The following is a 15,463-nucleotide window of genomic DNA, read 5'->3' on the forward strand; positions in this document are numbered from 1 at the left end:
GGAAATCAGCCACCAGACAACCCACTAGGGAAGCGCAGCCGAGGTCGTTTCACAGAGCCACAGAATCGAGAGATTCAGGGGTTTTTTCCTCTTCAACTTAGTGTTTTCGTAACAGCTAAGCCAAGCTGGAGCTGAAGCAATGAAAAGTGTGGCTACACTGCAAGCAGCAGAGTACTCAGAATGGTCTGAACCTAGCCAGTTTGCTTTGGTTCAGTTGTATCCTACGCTCTTAAGTGAGTGCCAACAGTGCAATCCACCTAATTCCTTTGCTGGCTGGTATCCACGCCAGTCATTGGCTCTGGACAGTTTTAGCTGCTTCGCTATAACCTTGAAGAGTAGAGTACTCAGCACATAAACTCTCAGCTCATTTTTATACTGTTGTTCATACAACACAACAGCTTGGGTTTTAGGCAGACTGTTACAATTCAGTCGCCAGAAGGTTTGTCACACCATCTCATGACTGCTTTCCTTCTGGGGTTACATCCTCGTGAACAGTAAGTGCTGCTCATTAATAACCTCCATTTTCCTGGCTGCAGGCAAACAACTAACTCATGAGGGCAGAGGGGCAAAGATGCCTAATGTGTTACATCCGCTGAAATGCATGAAGCTACGGTAGCATTCTCCAGCTCACTGGTGTAAAAGGTGATACAGCAAACTGCAAGATCTAGAAAGCAAGATGTGTTTTAATTACCAAGACATTTATAGGTAACACAAGCCTACAAAAACAGGCATACGGCTTTAGATAGCATTAAATATGTTAAAAATATAAAACATGCAAGAACAAATACAAGGATCCAGATGTGAGCATCACGTAAGAACTACACCTGGTGTCAATTCAACCTAAACACTCAGCTTCCCTCAATCCTGCGTACGCCACTAAAATTATAACAGTCTATATGAAAAGCAGCACATTGCTGACATGCACTGTTAGTGACGTCCTTAAAACTGCTGAATGTAAACTTGAAAGCAGATTATCTCAAGAGGATAAGCAACTGCCACATGTGCATCAATTCAGCTCACTGCAGAACAAGTTGCAAGCTACAGCTGAAAAATATTAAAGCGATCTTCCTGAAAGACAGACCACACTAATGAACAGGCTCTCTTGCCTGTTAAAGCCTATTCCCCCTTATGTCAAGTATGCAACATAGGAAAGGGTTAGAGGGAAGGAGCGTGGCTTTATAACAAGTGCCTGATACAACTGCTTGTTCTCCTGATGAACAATTAGCAGGTGAAAAATTGAGCAAGTAGGTGCACATCAGCAGTTTGGCTTTATTCTGCCTTACACTCAGATACTTGCATGCTCCATAACATGTATCCACAACAGGTATTGGGGAACGCTGTGCTGACACGGTCAACCTATCCTCTGGTCATGCCTCCAGCCAAGTCCCCACTGATGCCACTGCAACCATGACACTGTCCTTCAAATCATTTTCTGAAGCATCATATGTTAACAAAAGCTTATGTTTAGTAGCTTCAATACAAATTATGCATGTGCACACACACATGCAAACCTCTGTGAAAAGAATAGTGTCAAAGCTGTGAAAGCAAACACTTAGAATCAAGGAAATGTCAAAATGCAGGCTGCAGAAACACCCTCATTTTATTCCCTCAGTGCATATAATTAAGAGTGGCATATCATCCAGGTGCAACAGTTGGCAGCTCTTAATAAAGGCGAACAGCCTCCCAGGAGGATGCCACCATGCAGATGTGCAGTAAGCACTTTTCAAAAGCTTTTTTTTTTTTTTGGACAGAGATAAAATTTAAGAACATGCAGACCAACAGGTAAAAAGAGAACTAATTAAATACTTGGATTGAGAGAACAAATGCACCTAGGAAACTGATATACAGGTATCACTGGAAGCAGAATGTAAAATAACAGATCAAATTTCAAATTAAAATCCTGCAGCTTTACCCCCTAAGCCACCAAAAGCAGCAAAGGCATTCCAAGTTTCACACTTTTACCTGCAACCTCAAAATATTTAGGGGAGGAAAAAAAAAGAAAGGGTTGAACCAAAAGACTGGCAGCCACCTTAGACACTCAACTTTTGTTGCAATGAAGTAACTTGCTGGCCCATTTGGTTGGCAAGATGGTACAAACGTGAAAGTGACCCCACACACACACACTCACAGCTCCCGAAACTCAGAAATCAGACAAAGGTAAAGATCCTAGAACTATATATGAGTATACACCAAATTCCCCAGCTTTTAAGCCAGTGCTACCACACTTGGGCAACGCCGGAGCCTGAGATACGCACAAGGCCGACAATGGCTAGGCCCGGCATAGAAACCCTCAGTGGGGAGCCCCCACGAGTGCTGGTTTCCCAGATGAAGAGAGGTCCCCAGTGCAGGCACAGTTACCAAGGGCATTACCAAGGCATGGTCTCGCCTGCCAACACGCCCAAAGGCCTTTGGCCACCAAGTGTCTCCATTCCCTGAAGTCTGTGTTAGAAGACGCAGGAAAACAGTGAATTTAGTCAAGGTAAAATTAACACCATGACATGTGAAAGCATATACAGCACCGTAACATCTGCTGTTGTCTACTGGGCACCACTTTTGTCTGTATTTCTCTGTGTCCATTTGCCTCTATTCTCTTAAGTGGTAGCTGGAAGAATCAGTTGCTACAGCCTTTGCTTTGGCTAACAGGTCCTGATGGGCTGAGGTGAGAGCTGCCTCCTCCGTCCTACCCAAAGAGGGGACAGAGGGGTCTGCAGTGGGAGGGGGCTTGCAAAGGGAAAGGAGGGGTGCAGGGCCAGGGCCAGATACTGACACAGGCTTCTCTACACTCTCACTTACATAAATGCTGCTTAAACTGACAGCCTGTGCCTAGTCACGGGAAGCATTTTCTTCGGCCACTTGGCTGACGTAGAGCTGTCACGTAACCTGCCTGACCACCACTCCACTTCACGTGGGCTCCCCTGGCCGTAGCTCCGGCCCCAGTCACTCCACACCTACCAAAAAGGCTGGGAACTACACTGCTCCCCCCACGCTCATCAGAAAGCACTTCAGAAGGTGAAGGCAAAGCACAAAGTTTGCACAGAAACGCGCCTGCTGCGCCTGTGTACTTCGCGTAATGCACGCAGCGCTGTGCATCACTAGCAGGTGACGGCCACGCAGGTGCCCTTGGAAACACCCCCCTGCTTTGAGGAGGACCTGCCGGGGCCAAAGAAGCATTGCCAGTTCTCTGCAGGGAGGCTGCCCTGCCCACTCGCCCACCCCTGCATCTCCAGGGTGCCCAAATACACCCCTTGGTTTTATTTCTTTTTTACCTCTTTAATACAGAAATGCATTCTGAACACCAACTCTCCCGTGAAAAGGCCACTTTTAATATTAATTGCTTTGCCTTCATAGAAGAAACTGGTAAATTGTATTTTTAGCCACTACTTCCCACTGTTGCAGAAAGGCACCTGACTAACTATAACTAAAAATTCATCTTCTTTGAGCTTAACAATAGCGCTAAAGAAAATGATAAACAAGTTTTTTTGGCGGATGAGAAATCAAATTATTCACTTTGCCTCAATGACTCTTTTTTTGTAGTGCTAAAGATTACACCTAAAAGCAGTTAAAATGTAATCTCGGTTCAAGTTTGTTTGTAAGAACTTTGGCTCAATACAATTGTCAATACATTGTCACTCCGCAACGCTATATGGACTTACTCAGCCGTTTCACTGGGGCCCACAGCAGATAACACAACCTATTCAGCCTAGTCACAGAGCCTCATACCACCCCCACCACAGTGATGACAACGTAATCTCAGCTGTCTAAAAAATGCAAAAAATCACTGTCTTGCAACATCTGCCTTTGCCCAGTCCCCACCGCCCAGTGACTGCCCCTCCTGAGCCCCAAGCAGAAGGCTTGAAACAATCCAAGAGTATATTGTGCACAGGCTCCCAAAGTTAGCAGAATACAGCTAAATCAGCGGGTTTTCAGAGCCGCAATTTAAAGCTAAATTGGCCTGCTTTTCATAGAGGAACTATATTTCCTTAGGATTAGCAATAAAGACTGCCTGAGCTGATCTGACAAATCAGCCTTTTACCCAAAAATGTCAGATTATAGGCTGCGATATTTTTATTCAAAAGCAATGGAAAGAATAATCTGTTCAACATTCTCCTGTGCTCAGCTAGAACACACTTAATTGCATCAGGCACTACCAAACATTTTTCAAGCCCAGAAAATAATAACATGCCTGACATTATGGCAATATAAACCACAAGAGGTACCGTAAAAAGATTTGATTTAAAGTCCAATGCTAAAAGATGTTCATAGGGAAGGTTTAAAAATCTTACCTTAGCTCACCCTTCTCATGCTTAGGTACTCATAGGAGCTGCTGATTCCTGTCCCACTCAGGTCACTCAAAACGCATCGTCCGTCAAACTGTCCTCGAAGCAGCCGGTAAAGTAACTAGCTTTTGGCCCACAGTATGTAACATCTCATGCTCTTTTGAAGACCTTTTTAGCTCCTAGCAATTTCAGGGTGAGGTAATGGCAGATTTTTGGCATCTGCTCCGCATTGCCTTGATTCTGTACAATGCATTGTGTCAGTGCGATGGATCCAAGCCTAGCTGGGGACTCATTAATCCACAGATTTCATTTCTAAACACACAATTTTCTGAAACAATAATGCGCATTAACTCCTCCAGAGTTGCTAAAGTCTGCTGCAAATCAAAACCTGTTTAGGCCCCCCTTACTGAAGTTAGATATTTCAGTGGCCATAAAGGCCCAGGCCCTGCCAAAACCACTACCAGACATTAGTAGTAAGACCTCGCTTTATACTATTATGGCAATTGTATTGAAATTTAGGCAATGCCCTTGCTCAACAACGGCTTTACAAGACAGAAATCAGTTGTCAATATTTTATATTTTTTTTCTTTCAAAATACATGGAGGCACTAATCCTGGAATAATAGACTCATAAAACATCAGCTTTGAAAAATGCAGCAATTACTCTGATCCAGCGAGCTGTCCACGGGAGACGGCTTTGTTTCCACATTTTGCTTCACTGAACTACACTTGTGAGCGTATTAAGTACACGCTCCTGCAGATTAACTTTTCCTCCGCAACTGAGCAGACTGGAAGACTACACACAGCCAATTCCTGGCTCAGCCCACGAAAGGAGGGACTGCATCAGGACCTTATGGAGCAATCTTCTCTTCCAGCTTCTGGAGGAACATGGTGTCAAGTTTTCAGGGATTTTCCCCTCGAAGACAAGACAAGTTTAGGGATGGAGGTGGGTAGGGAGAGATGACAGAAGGTAACTGTCACATGCATCTACTGATGCCATGTCTCAGACAGCTCCTCCGTTAACTCCAGCCTGACTTGGGCCACCTGATCTCTGGAAGAGGAGGAGGAGCTCTGCACTGAGCTTTGGTGTCACCTGGGCTCGGATGCTGGCACAGTCGCACCTAACTCTCCAGCGCCTGGTCTGCTGTTCGCTGAGATTTTTGAGAAGGCACAAATATAGCTTAATGAATGGATCTGGCCCTTCATGTATCAGGATGCTATTACAGAAGTACTTTGCCATGGAGATAAACCACTTCATATGTAAAATGTCCTCTTCCTACAAAACCTCCTCCCATGACCTGCTGCTGCCAGTCCCCGCTCTCATGCCACTTCGTACTTTCGCTCCCAATCCCACCCTTGCCACCCTCAGCCCCCTCTCCGACACAGCCTTGCACACCAAAACAAAGCAATCCAGGGAAGCAGATGTTTTCCTTCTTCTCTTCCCTATATCACAGGCAGAGCTCAGTCACCCGTGGTGGGCTCCATGTAGGCAGAGCTGCCAGCAGCTGTGAGGCAGAGCCAGTCTGGGCATGTTTCAGCTGCCTTTGGCTGGAGGCCACGCAAAAGCTCGGCAGAGGAACGTGCCCAGAAGAGCCGAGTGTCCATCAGCTCTCTACCCGAGGTGAAATTCTCACGTGAGGTCACACGCGGGATGGGAAGCCTTCACCCCTCCGGTTAGAGGGAGGAACCTCACCTAGATAGGACCTCACCTGAAGCAAATCATTAATTACTCTTATCTCTCTTTCCATTAACTCAAATTGCTTATCCATAAATACCTGGAATTACATAGGTGGATTTTCTGGGAAAACGGACCTTTGATTAGTCATTTTGAAACTATGTGACTGATCTTTCACCCACTGAAGTTGACAGCAAGAGCCTCCTTTGATCCCATGGCACAAGATCAGGTCAGACAGCGCTCAGAGATCATCATGCCTGTCCACAAAGACGGACACAGCAGCTCAGCAGGAAGGAAGCGTGATTCTCCTGGAGTTCCTGCTTGTCACTTTGTCACAGTGTTATTGAAGACACTGGGGGGAGGGGGGGCGGGCGGGAAGCAGCAGGCCTGGGAGCTGAGACAGAGCAGGGTGTGATAGGTCTTTTTTATTTTTTCCCCTCTTAGCAGACTGAGATAAATGTAGCAATCCAAAAATGTGGAGGTGGGAAGGACGTGTGTGTGCATGTGCCTTTTATCAACTGGAGGATCATTGGATGTATCTGTTACCAAGGAGAAGCACACACTTGGTAACAGAAGAGAGCAACATATTTTTTTTTTTGCATTCCTATATGATAATAATCACCAACCTTATCATTTTTCTCATGATGAAATTCACAGCCCTATATTAAATTTTACTCCGTGACAAATTTAGTGAAATGGAAAAAGAAAAAAACCAAGAAATATCCAAGAGCGCAGGAATGCAAGCTACCAAGATGCAACCTTAACAGCAGCACACTCACAGTGCTGCTGGAGCTGGGGGAAATTGCACCGTACTTGGCCCCACTGGTCCAAGGAGCTTCCAGCAACAATAAGGCGTCCTGCTTTGGGTAGCCCTCTGTCAGGGATCTGATAAAACAGAGCCAGAATTCAGACAGTCCAAACAAGAGCAGCGCAGCTCCTCACCGGGGGGGCCTAGCAGGCTTGCCCTTGCTCTGCTTCTTGCCCAGCCAAGCCCCTGCTACTCGTTATAACGTTGTGACAGATCCCGATGGATGGGCAAAAGCCTCCACCAAAAGGTTCCGGATAATAAACAAAAAGCAAAGGCCCTGCGCCGACTTTTCTTACCCAGCACACTTGAAAAAAAGCCATCCGGGGTGCACCTCGTATCTTTTGCCGTGCAGTGGCACCAACAACTCGTAACCGCCGAGCCGTGCCCCCCCCCTCCCCCCGCCGGCACACGCAGCATCGCCCACGGCCCCGCCGAGCGGGGAGTACCTGTGCCCACCTGCACGCCAAGCGTCGCGACTAGGCTGGCACGCAGCGACCGGCCCTCGGCAATACAGGTCTCACCATTACAAACACATCTCTGACGCAAAAAATAAGCAAACAAACAAGGAGGAAAAAATGAAGGGGGAAAATAACGGGCAGGTCAAGGCAACTGGAGTACTTCAGGAGGAAGAACCAGAATTACAGCCACGGAAATCTCCGCGGGCGAAGGGGAAGCGCCGCTCGCAGCCCGCAGCGTGCGGCAGAGCCGCCGGGAAGTTGGAAGAGGGGCGCCCCCCGTCCCGGCCCGTCCCCGCCGGGGGTCTCCTCCTCCCGGCCCGCGGGGCTCCAGCGCCCCCATCTCACCCGCCCCCCAACCCCGCGCCGGGGTGCCGGCAGCCACTCCAGGGGTGCGCGGCGGCCCCGGTCCGGCCGCGGTACCTTCTCTCCGGTGAGCACATGCAGCCCCTCCCGGACCTTGGCGAAGGACCCCTCGCCCAGCTTCCTGCCGATCAGGTAGTTGCCGACCCGCTTGGTGTGCTGGAAGTCGCGGAGCCGCTCCCGCGGCGCCGCCGCCGCCGCGCTCAGCCAGGCGGCCAGGAAACTGCCCTCCGCGCCCGCCGCCGCCTTCCGCGCCTCCCCGCCGCCGCCCGCCACCGCCGGCGGCTCGCTCAGGAGCCCGTCGCCCGCCGCCGCCGGCATGCCCGGCCCTGCCGCTGCCCCTGCCGCCGGCCCGCCGGGCGGTCACCGGGCGGGCAGCAAAGTTGCTCGGGGGAGCGCGCCGCCGGCCGGGCTGGGGCGGAGGGGCCGGGGGGCGGAGCGGGGCCGGCCGGGGGCCGGGGCCGGGGCTGGGGCCGGGGCTGGGGCGAGCCGGCGGCGCGGTGCCCCGGGCTGCCGCCCCTCATTGGATCCGGCACCTCCCCTCCTCCTCCGCCTCCCGCCGCCGCTGCTCTGCTCTGCTCCCGCCGGCAGCGGCTGCAGGCGTGAGGCTGCCGCGCCGAGCGGGGAGGAGGGACCGGCGGAGGGAGGGACCGGCGGAGGGAGGGGGAAAGGGCTCGTTCAGTTTGAATTTGCGGTAATTTAATCCGCTCGCTGGCGGCGGGAGCAGATGCCACCCGAGCCCGGCAGCCTGGGTGTTTTCAAATCCGGCCGCCCCCTCCCCCGGCACCCGAACCCGGGGGTGGCAGCGCGTCCCTCCCTGGAATCCAAGCGGGGTCCCGGCTCCCGGGCAGCGCCGTGACTCCGCCTGCGTGCGGCTCGGCTTCACGGCTACCCGGAGTATCTTTTGTGCCGCTTTTCCCCACAGTCCTTCCCCAGCACGCCCGAGCCTCAGCCCCGTGGGGGGAAAACGTGCTACCGCGACGCGATGGCGACCGCTCCGCGCCTCCTTCACCACCCGCTTCTCCATTTTATTCCTCCCGGGGCTCGGCTCTCCTCTGCCAGCGGCCAACTCCTGCTTTGCAGCTCGGAGTCCCTGGCTGAGCCCACACACACAGTCTGCACCCCCCCAAATGCTCTCCGGGGCCCGGTGGCCCGGGAGAGGGGAGGTGACCTGGGTACCCATCCGCCGCAGGCTGCCTCCAGGGAACAGTCATTTCCCTGCCGATCTTCCCCCCTCGTGGGGAGGGAGCAGAAAGGTTATCGCCATTCTCGCTGACCGGCCCCCTCCCACCTAGCTGGGGGCTGCGCTGGCGAGCAGGAGAGCGGGGAGAGGAGAGCCGGCAGAGCTACCCTGCCTTGAGCTTCCGACGGTCAGTGATGCCAGGAGCCTTCAGCTCATGCTGTGGAAGATGTAACACAACAGTTAATTCATTGAAAGGCCTCGGGTCATAAGGACTTTAACCTACAACCTGTCTTTACCATGGTATTCGGCAAGAAAGTAATCGAGGACCCCTATTTATCTCCAAGCTTAATCTATGTTTTCAAGTTTTGCCTGCGTAGTCACATTAGTTAATACTTTGAAAAAAAGAAATCACGCGCACCCTAACAGATGCGAGCTATGTCAGCAAACCCTCCCATAAAGATGCATTTGTACCTGATAAAAACCAGCTTAGAGCTTTGCTGCAATCACACTCCCGCCCCATGTGAAGCTGAGTTTCCCACTAGAGGGCTGGCTGGCACAACTCTCTGCTGCCACAGCTTTTTAAGCTCTTTCACTGCTTAAAAATGTCAAACCGATTTTACGCCACGCTGCTGCCCGTTAGCCTCTGCTTCTGTCTCAATTCCTATCACTTTTCTGGGAGAACTATACCCCTCTGGTCCCTTCCGCTGGAGTGGTCTAACTGCATCGCTGATCAGATTTTGGCTGGCGCAGGTGCTGATGAGCCCTGTGCTCCTTCCACACCACCTTTCCTTGACGTTGCTGCTTTGGTAAAACTTACTAATTTAACCCAGAGCAGAGCAACATCATGATTTTACTGTGCCAGTCGTAACGGATAACGATCTGTAGTCTCCCCCATGTCAGTCCCAGCTTCCCATGCTGTAGTTAATCATATTAAAACATACCCAGGTCTGGATTTAGGCAGAAGGTGGGCAGCTGCCCAGGGAGGCTGGTAGTGAGGAGCTCCAGGCTGCCTGTGCTGGACAAGGAAACATGGCTGCCCAAGGAAAAACTGGAAGACACGCCTGGATGCAGCTTCTGGCTAATCCTTATATGCAGCAGTGGGGAGCAGGGGAAAGGCGTAGCCCTGTTTCAACAGTGACAGCCTGCCCTTGGGCAGGGAGAGCTGCAAGGTAAAAAATGAGTTGGTTAGCAGCAGGAGGCCAGCTCACAGTTTAAATGGCAAGATGTGCTATGCAGCAAGAGATGCTCTGCATGCGCAGGCCTGCATCCTCTGCTCCCTGGCTATGGAGCTTGTCTCAGCCACCCCACGCCAGCCAGCCTCAGCACCTGTAAGTAGGGATGCCTGAAAAAGGGATGCACATCACCATCACTTAATCCTTTCTGGCATAGAAGGGAGCTGAGACCACGTGCCTCTGTCTTCTGCTTCCCTGCTGGTGCCACCTGGGGAAGAGGGCAACCTCACAGACTACAAAACGAGCAGGACCCTTGCCTTGCCCAAAGGAACACGCTTTCAGACAGACAGGCAGAGGTATGTGTCTCTGTTTGGGCTCACGGCTCCCACTCAGCTCACAGAAACATAGGTTTGGCCACTGTGATGATTAAACAGATGTTAATGGTACGATTTTCAGTCAAACACCTAAAAATCAGCCTCTTATAAAAATGAAACTGGCAACAAATAGCCATTGCAGCAAACATTAGGAGAGCTCTGAAAGAACCCACTGAACATTTTTTTTTTTAATTGACTCAACTTGAGGACTTAATGAGTTGACAGTATCCTTTTAAACAGGCGAGACTGCTGCTTTCTCACGATTCCTATCCTGTCCAGCTGTGCCCATCAGGGTGCAGTCTGGATGGAAGGGGGATCAAAGGCTGCATTCATTTCTGTCCATGTTTTAATTTAAATTTAACTCCAGTGTGCTTTATTTTGAGCTGCAGTCTTTTTAGGTAATGACATTTTCTGATTAACTGTTGAAATGACTAATGAATTAAAGGCAGTAGTCTGTCTTCAGGTTGCAAAAGCTGTAATAACAAACTGCTAAAAATAATTCAGAACTTGATTTAAACCTATGAAAGCAAAGAAATTCAGAGTTACCCCGATAGTATTGTCCTTTGTCACCTTCAGCATTTTAAAATATTGTAGTAAAATGTATTACTGGCTTGCTGAGTGGAAGGTTTGTGGCCACGAGGAAGACGGAGGCCCCTGGGCTCAATCCCCAGTGTCAAGGTCTACCTGGGCTGAATTCTTCAGGGGGTCAAAAACACAGCGAACAGACAAGTTCGCTGGCTACTCTGTCATGTCCAAGGAAGATATGGATGGGGACAGAACTGGAAAACATTGGTCCAGCAGCAGAACATGGCACTGCAAAGGAAACGTTTGTAACCCTGAGAGCCTGTTAGCAAAATGTTTCACCTTATTGTGCTGTTGCCTCTTCTGGTGCAGCTGGTGGTGGCAGATTTCCAAGCACTTCTCGTGGAAGCATGGGGCTGTCGCCTGGGATGCTCAAATTCTCCTTTACACCTCACCTGCATATGTGATTCAAATTAATTGCTCTCACTCATCCTTCTGGAGAGATGTGAGATCCTTGAGTGAAGGAACGATGAAATTTCATCTCTCTTCAGTGGTATGATGGTAAATGAAGCAGCAGGTAAACTCATAATAATGCTGCACAAGAGCAATGAGTACATTCTGTTCTGGTTAAATTAAAAGTGGGTAATTTACCGTTTACCTGCCATATCACCAGGCCTTTTGAAGTCAATGGTTAACTGCTGACTTCAGGTTGTAGAAGAAATCCTGACTTAGTACTGGTATCTTAAGTTAAAAAAAGAAAGTTATCCTATTACTTACGCTGTCTTTGGTATTTTGTTCTGCTTTAAAATAAGCAGGGGTTTTGCATTTTGGGGTTTGGTTGGGTTTTCTTTGTAGTGTTTTGTAGTTTGTTTTGGTTTTTTGTGATGTTTGGGTTTCAGATACTACAGGGCTATTTATTTAAACCAGTTGGCTTTATTATTTTTTTTGAAATGACAATGTATTTGTGTTTGTTCTTAAAGAATTTATAAGACATGGGGTTTTACAGTGCTTAAACCCCTGAGTTCAGACTGACAAGAACCTGAGTTTACTGACACTTCTACAATAACAGATTATGTACCCTGTACAGCAAGGGTGCCCTTTCTCCCTTATACTGCAATACGCACAGCAGTGAAGACAACAACCCTTTCAGTGTAACAGTGATGTCCAGTATCAACTGGTGATGTTGACTTACGTGCCTACATATGGGTACTGGAGATACCATTCAGCTTACGGTGACAGTGGTATTTCTAAATCCACATAGTCTTGTAACCATAGAGAATGAATGTACTTCACCTTCCAATGGCTGCAGGAAGAGGACTTGTATAGTTCAGCTTTCAGAAGCTTAAAACTTGTATTTGAAAAATATTGAACAATTTTTGTCCTCAAAATTATTTAGAATATATATATACATATATATATATATGCAGAAGTACCTAAGTAAGAATTAAAACTACCTGATGACTGTTACACAAATATGTTGGCAATGGGGCTTTCTGTCACTGTCTCTCCGAGCACCAAAAGCCCTGCTGTTCCTGTGCTCCCACCAGAATCTCCAGTTTGCTCTCTGCCCTGCAGCTTCTGTAATATAGTTCTCTGCAGCCAATATATAAATCAAGAGTGTGTGATGACCTGGAGGTATCATAAACCAAATTGAATTTCATATCAAAGTAAATAACAGGAGGTTGCTGTATTGATGTTATTATTTTTCACATTTCATTAAGAAGTTCAATTTATGAACTTAAACTGCTGTGTAACCCTCCTTGCACCACATGATGTAATAAAATTTAGGACCTTGAATTTAAGTTTCATTTACATATGAGAGAACACAACAGTATTGTATAATTATGCCTATGTGAAATACTTGTATTCACAGAAGCCTTTAGACATCAGTGGTGGATGACATGTAAAGGAAAAGGAAGTCAGACATCTGTGAATCTCTGGAGTGTATCATGCAGAAAAAGGTGTGAGGTATTACGAATGCTGACAAAGCCTTCTCAGTGAACTTCTTGGGTCACTCCATGGTGTCATGATGGCACGCTGTTGTTGTGCTCTAAAAGTGATTTAAATGCAAAGAGAATGAAGATGAGCATGTATTTGAAATAAAGTTTTATATTCAAGTAGGGACTGATGCTAGTCCAAACAATCCTGCTAATATCATACCAGATGATGTTCAAGCAGGTAACTGCCACAATGGAAAATCAGAATCAAGATGCCCTCAAGCCGTAAGACTGTACCTCCTTACACTTCTCCTTTTTCTTGGCAGTATGTCAGAAAACATCCCAGTACCAGCATATATATAATATAGGACTGGTGGTTTTCCCATTGTCACTGCAGACTGAGTGCCATCAGCCCATGTCTGCTGTGTGCTTGCAACTTTAGTAATCGGGGGGGTTTCAGCCAAAGAAAGTCAGCTATTTAAATGCTTTCTTGCAAGAGATGTTCCAAATATCTTGTTTACATCCATGCTAAAATGTGAACAAACCAGTGATTCACTCCTGAACTAAGACTTCCACGTTTTGTTTAAGCCTGAAAGAATTTTTGATGACTGAATGAATTGTTGGAAAGCAGAGTTTTACAGTGGTAAAGGTGCACATTATCACAAAACTATTGCAGATACATAATCTACACCTATGGGCTATAGGAGCATAACCACTTAGGGATAGGATCTGAAGGGCTCAGGTCAAACCGTTCACTGTCTTTGCTAGCTCTGCTTTAGCTCCGCTTTCCTCCACAGATAGGAGCAGCAAGGTGGGTGTCTACTGTCATCAGACAGATGTGCACAGGGACTAATTCGGTCGTGTTCCTTCCAGCTCCTACCTGCCAACTCATGCTCCTTCCTTAAGGTGTGTAAAGCCTGCTGCACAGTGGCGTACAGCAGGAGCAGCCACGCAGGGCACAGTCAGTAGCACTGTGTCAGACACCTGCTTATGGTTCAGCTCGGGCTGGCTTTAGCTTGAGTTATATGGATGTTACGTACAGCAGCTCCATACATCTCAGCTCTGGCCCAGGCTTCCTTGGTTTTTAATAGATGCAGAGTAACTACTCTCCATGCCATCAATAAACAGGTTCCCATGGGCTCATAGTATACTAGACATGTAGCCTGTTAGCTTGCGGAACACTTCACCTATGAAAAAAATAAAAGGAATGATGCCTCTTCCCAACTGCATAATGTGGCAAGGAAAAACAACAAAAAAAGCTCAGCCAGCCATCATTTTGACTGTTGCACACAAATCCCATCATAAAACTGCTACTAATACAAATCTTGTTAGTATCTTTAATGTTAATTAGAATTTGAGTACACTTACACATGGAATCAGATTAAAAATCTTGAAATTAACACAGTCCCATACTAAGGTATGAAAATTCATCTTGGTGCTTTGCAACTGAAAACATGAATTTTCCAAGTGTCTTCCTTTTTATACAGACAGACTTGCTGCACGATTATTGCAAATCGCATTTGCAAGTCATGTCTCTGTATGCAACTCCCCTAACTATTGAAACTACATAAAAAATTCAGAGTTGGGAAACTCAGTTATGAATTGTACATTTTTTTACAGGTGAATACTTTGGCATAGATTCACAACCTGACATAGTCCTGAAACATTTCTAAAGTGCTATTAGCTCAATAATAGATGAATTAAAATTTAAATTATTAATCCTGTTTGTGCAATTTTACCTAAATGGGGCTCAGTATCTGAAATCTCTAAAAATTCATGGTTAGCATAAAAATCTATATAGGACTATTCTTAACTCACAAAAAGAAAGGGGTGCACAGCATTCTGCAAGCATGAAAATAAGTATAGGATCAACTCACAGTTTCTTTTTTGACATTCATGTTTTAATAGGACAGGTCATGCAAGTAAAAAGGCAAAGATCTGACTCTGACCCTTGCTTCCAGAGCTCTGCAAATGCTGAAAGGCTGAAACAGCGTAGAGAATGAGCGCTGGAAGCAGGAACAACATAAGGAAGGATGTGATGCTGCACAGGAAGCAGGCAGCCATGCCAAGCCATAGGTGTCTTGGAGGAATGCATTCGATTTCAAGTGGAAACAGATGATTATGCAGAGTCAGAGCTTTCCAGTTGGGACAGTATGATCCCTTTGTGATCAGGGTAATTTCTAACAAGTTTTTAACATCATTTGATTCCCACCAGACTTTATACCTATGGCAAAACCATGGCAAAAATGAGTTAATTAGCACCTGTTTTGCCACCCTCCATTTAGTCCATACATATTTCAATCAACAGGTATTTCTTCTTGATGCCAGGCTTGCATTTTCCTTTACATGCTTAAAAGAAGGACTAACCGAACTGAATGCAAGAAGAAAGAAGGAAAAAAAAAAAAAAGAAAGAAAGAAATGTGCTTCTTTGTTACCTTTAAATTCTTTTAGTGATAAGAAGGGTTTTCTGTCACATGGGCTTCTTGTAATTAATGATTCAGTATTGGTCTAATCCTGAACATAAAACACGTGCCAGTCTGTTGTCATGGAGGTAGTTGTGATATGCTTTCTTTGCAGGATCAAGAATGGATGGCCTGGGAGAGATCACTTTCTCAATCAAGCATGAAGAACCCTCATAGCACAGGTACCAAAATCTGAGGAGTTTCTTTCAATAAATTTGCTTATTGTAAAATGCCTG

The 15,463-nt window shown here is 47.2% G+C and overlaps 1 protein-coding gene across 2 annotated transcripts in view; it reads right to left on the bottom strand.

Annotated features, from left to right (window-relative positions):
• Nucleotides 1-8,148, bottom strand: part of HUNK (hormonally up-regulated Neu-associated kinase) — a 59,180-nt gene extending 51,032 nt beyond the window's left edge. The window contains exon 1 of one of the 2 annotated variants that reach the window (XM_040582809.1): nucleotides 7,638-8,148. In XM_040582809.1, the coding sequence (XP_040438743.1) occupies nucleotides 7,638-7,898 (261 nt within the window). In that variant the 5' untranslated portion in view covers nucleotides 7,899-8,148. The remainder of the gene's footprint in view (nucleotides 1-7,637) is intronic. The other variant, XM_040582810.1, reaches the window with a different exon arrangement.
• Between the last annotated feature and the right edge of the window lie 7,315 nt (nucleotides 8,149-15,463).

The sequence above is a fragment of the Falco naumanni genome, chromosome 2 (assembly GCF_017639655.2).
Source record: "Falco naumanni isolate bFalNau1 chromosome 2, bFalNau1.pat, whole genome shotgun sequence".
Taxonomy (NCBI): domain Eukaryota; kingdom Metazoa; phylum Chordata; class Aves; order Falconiformes; family Falconidae; genus Falco; species Falco naumanni.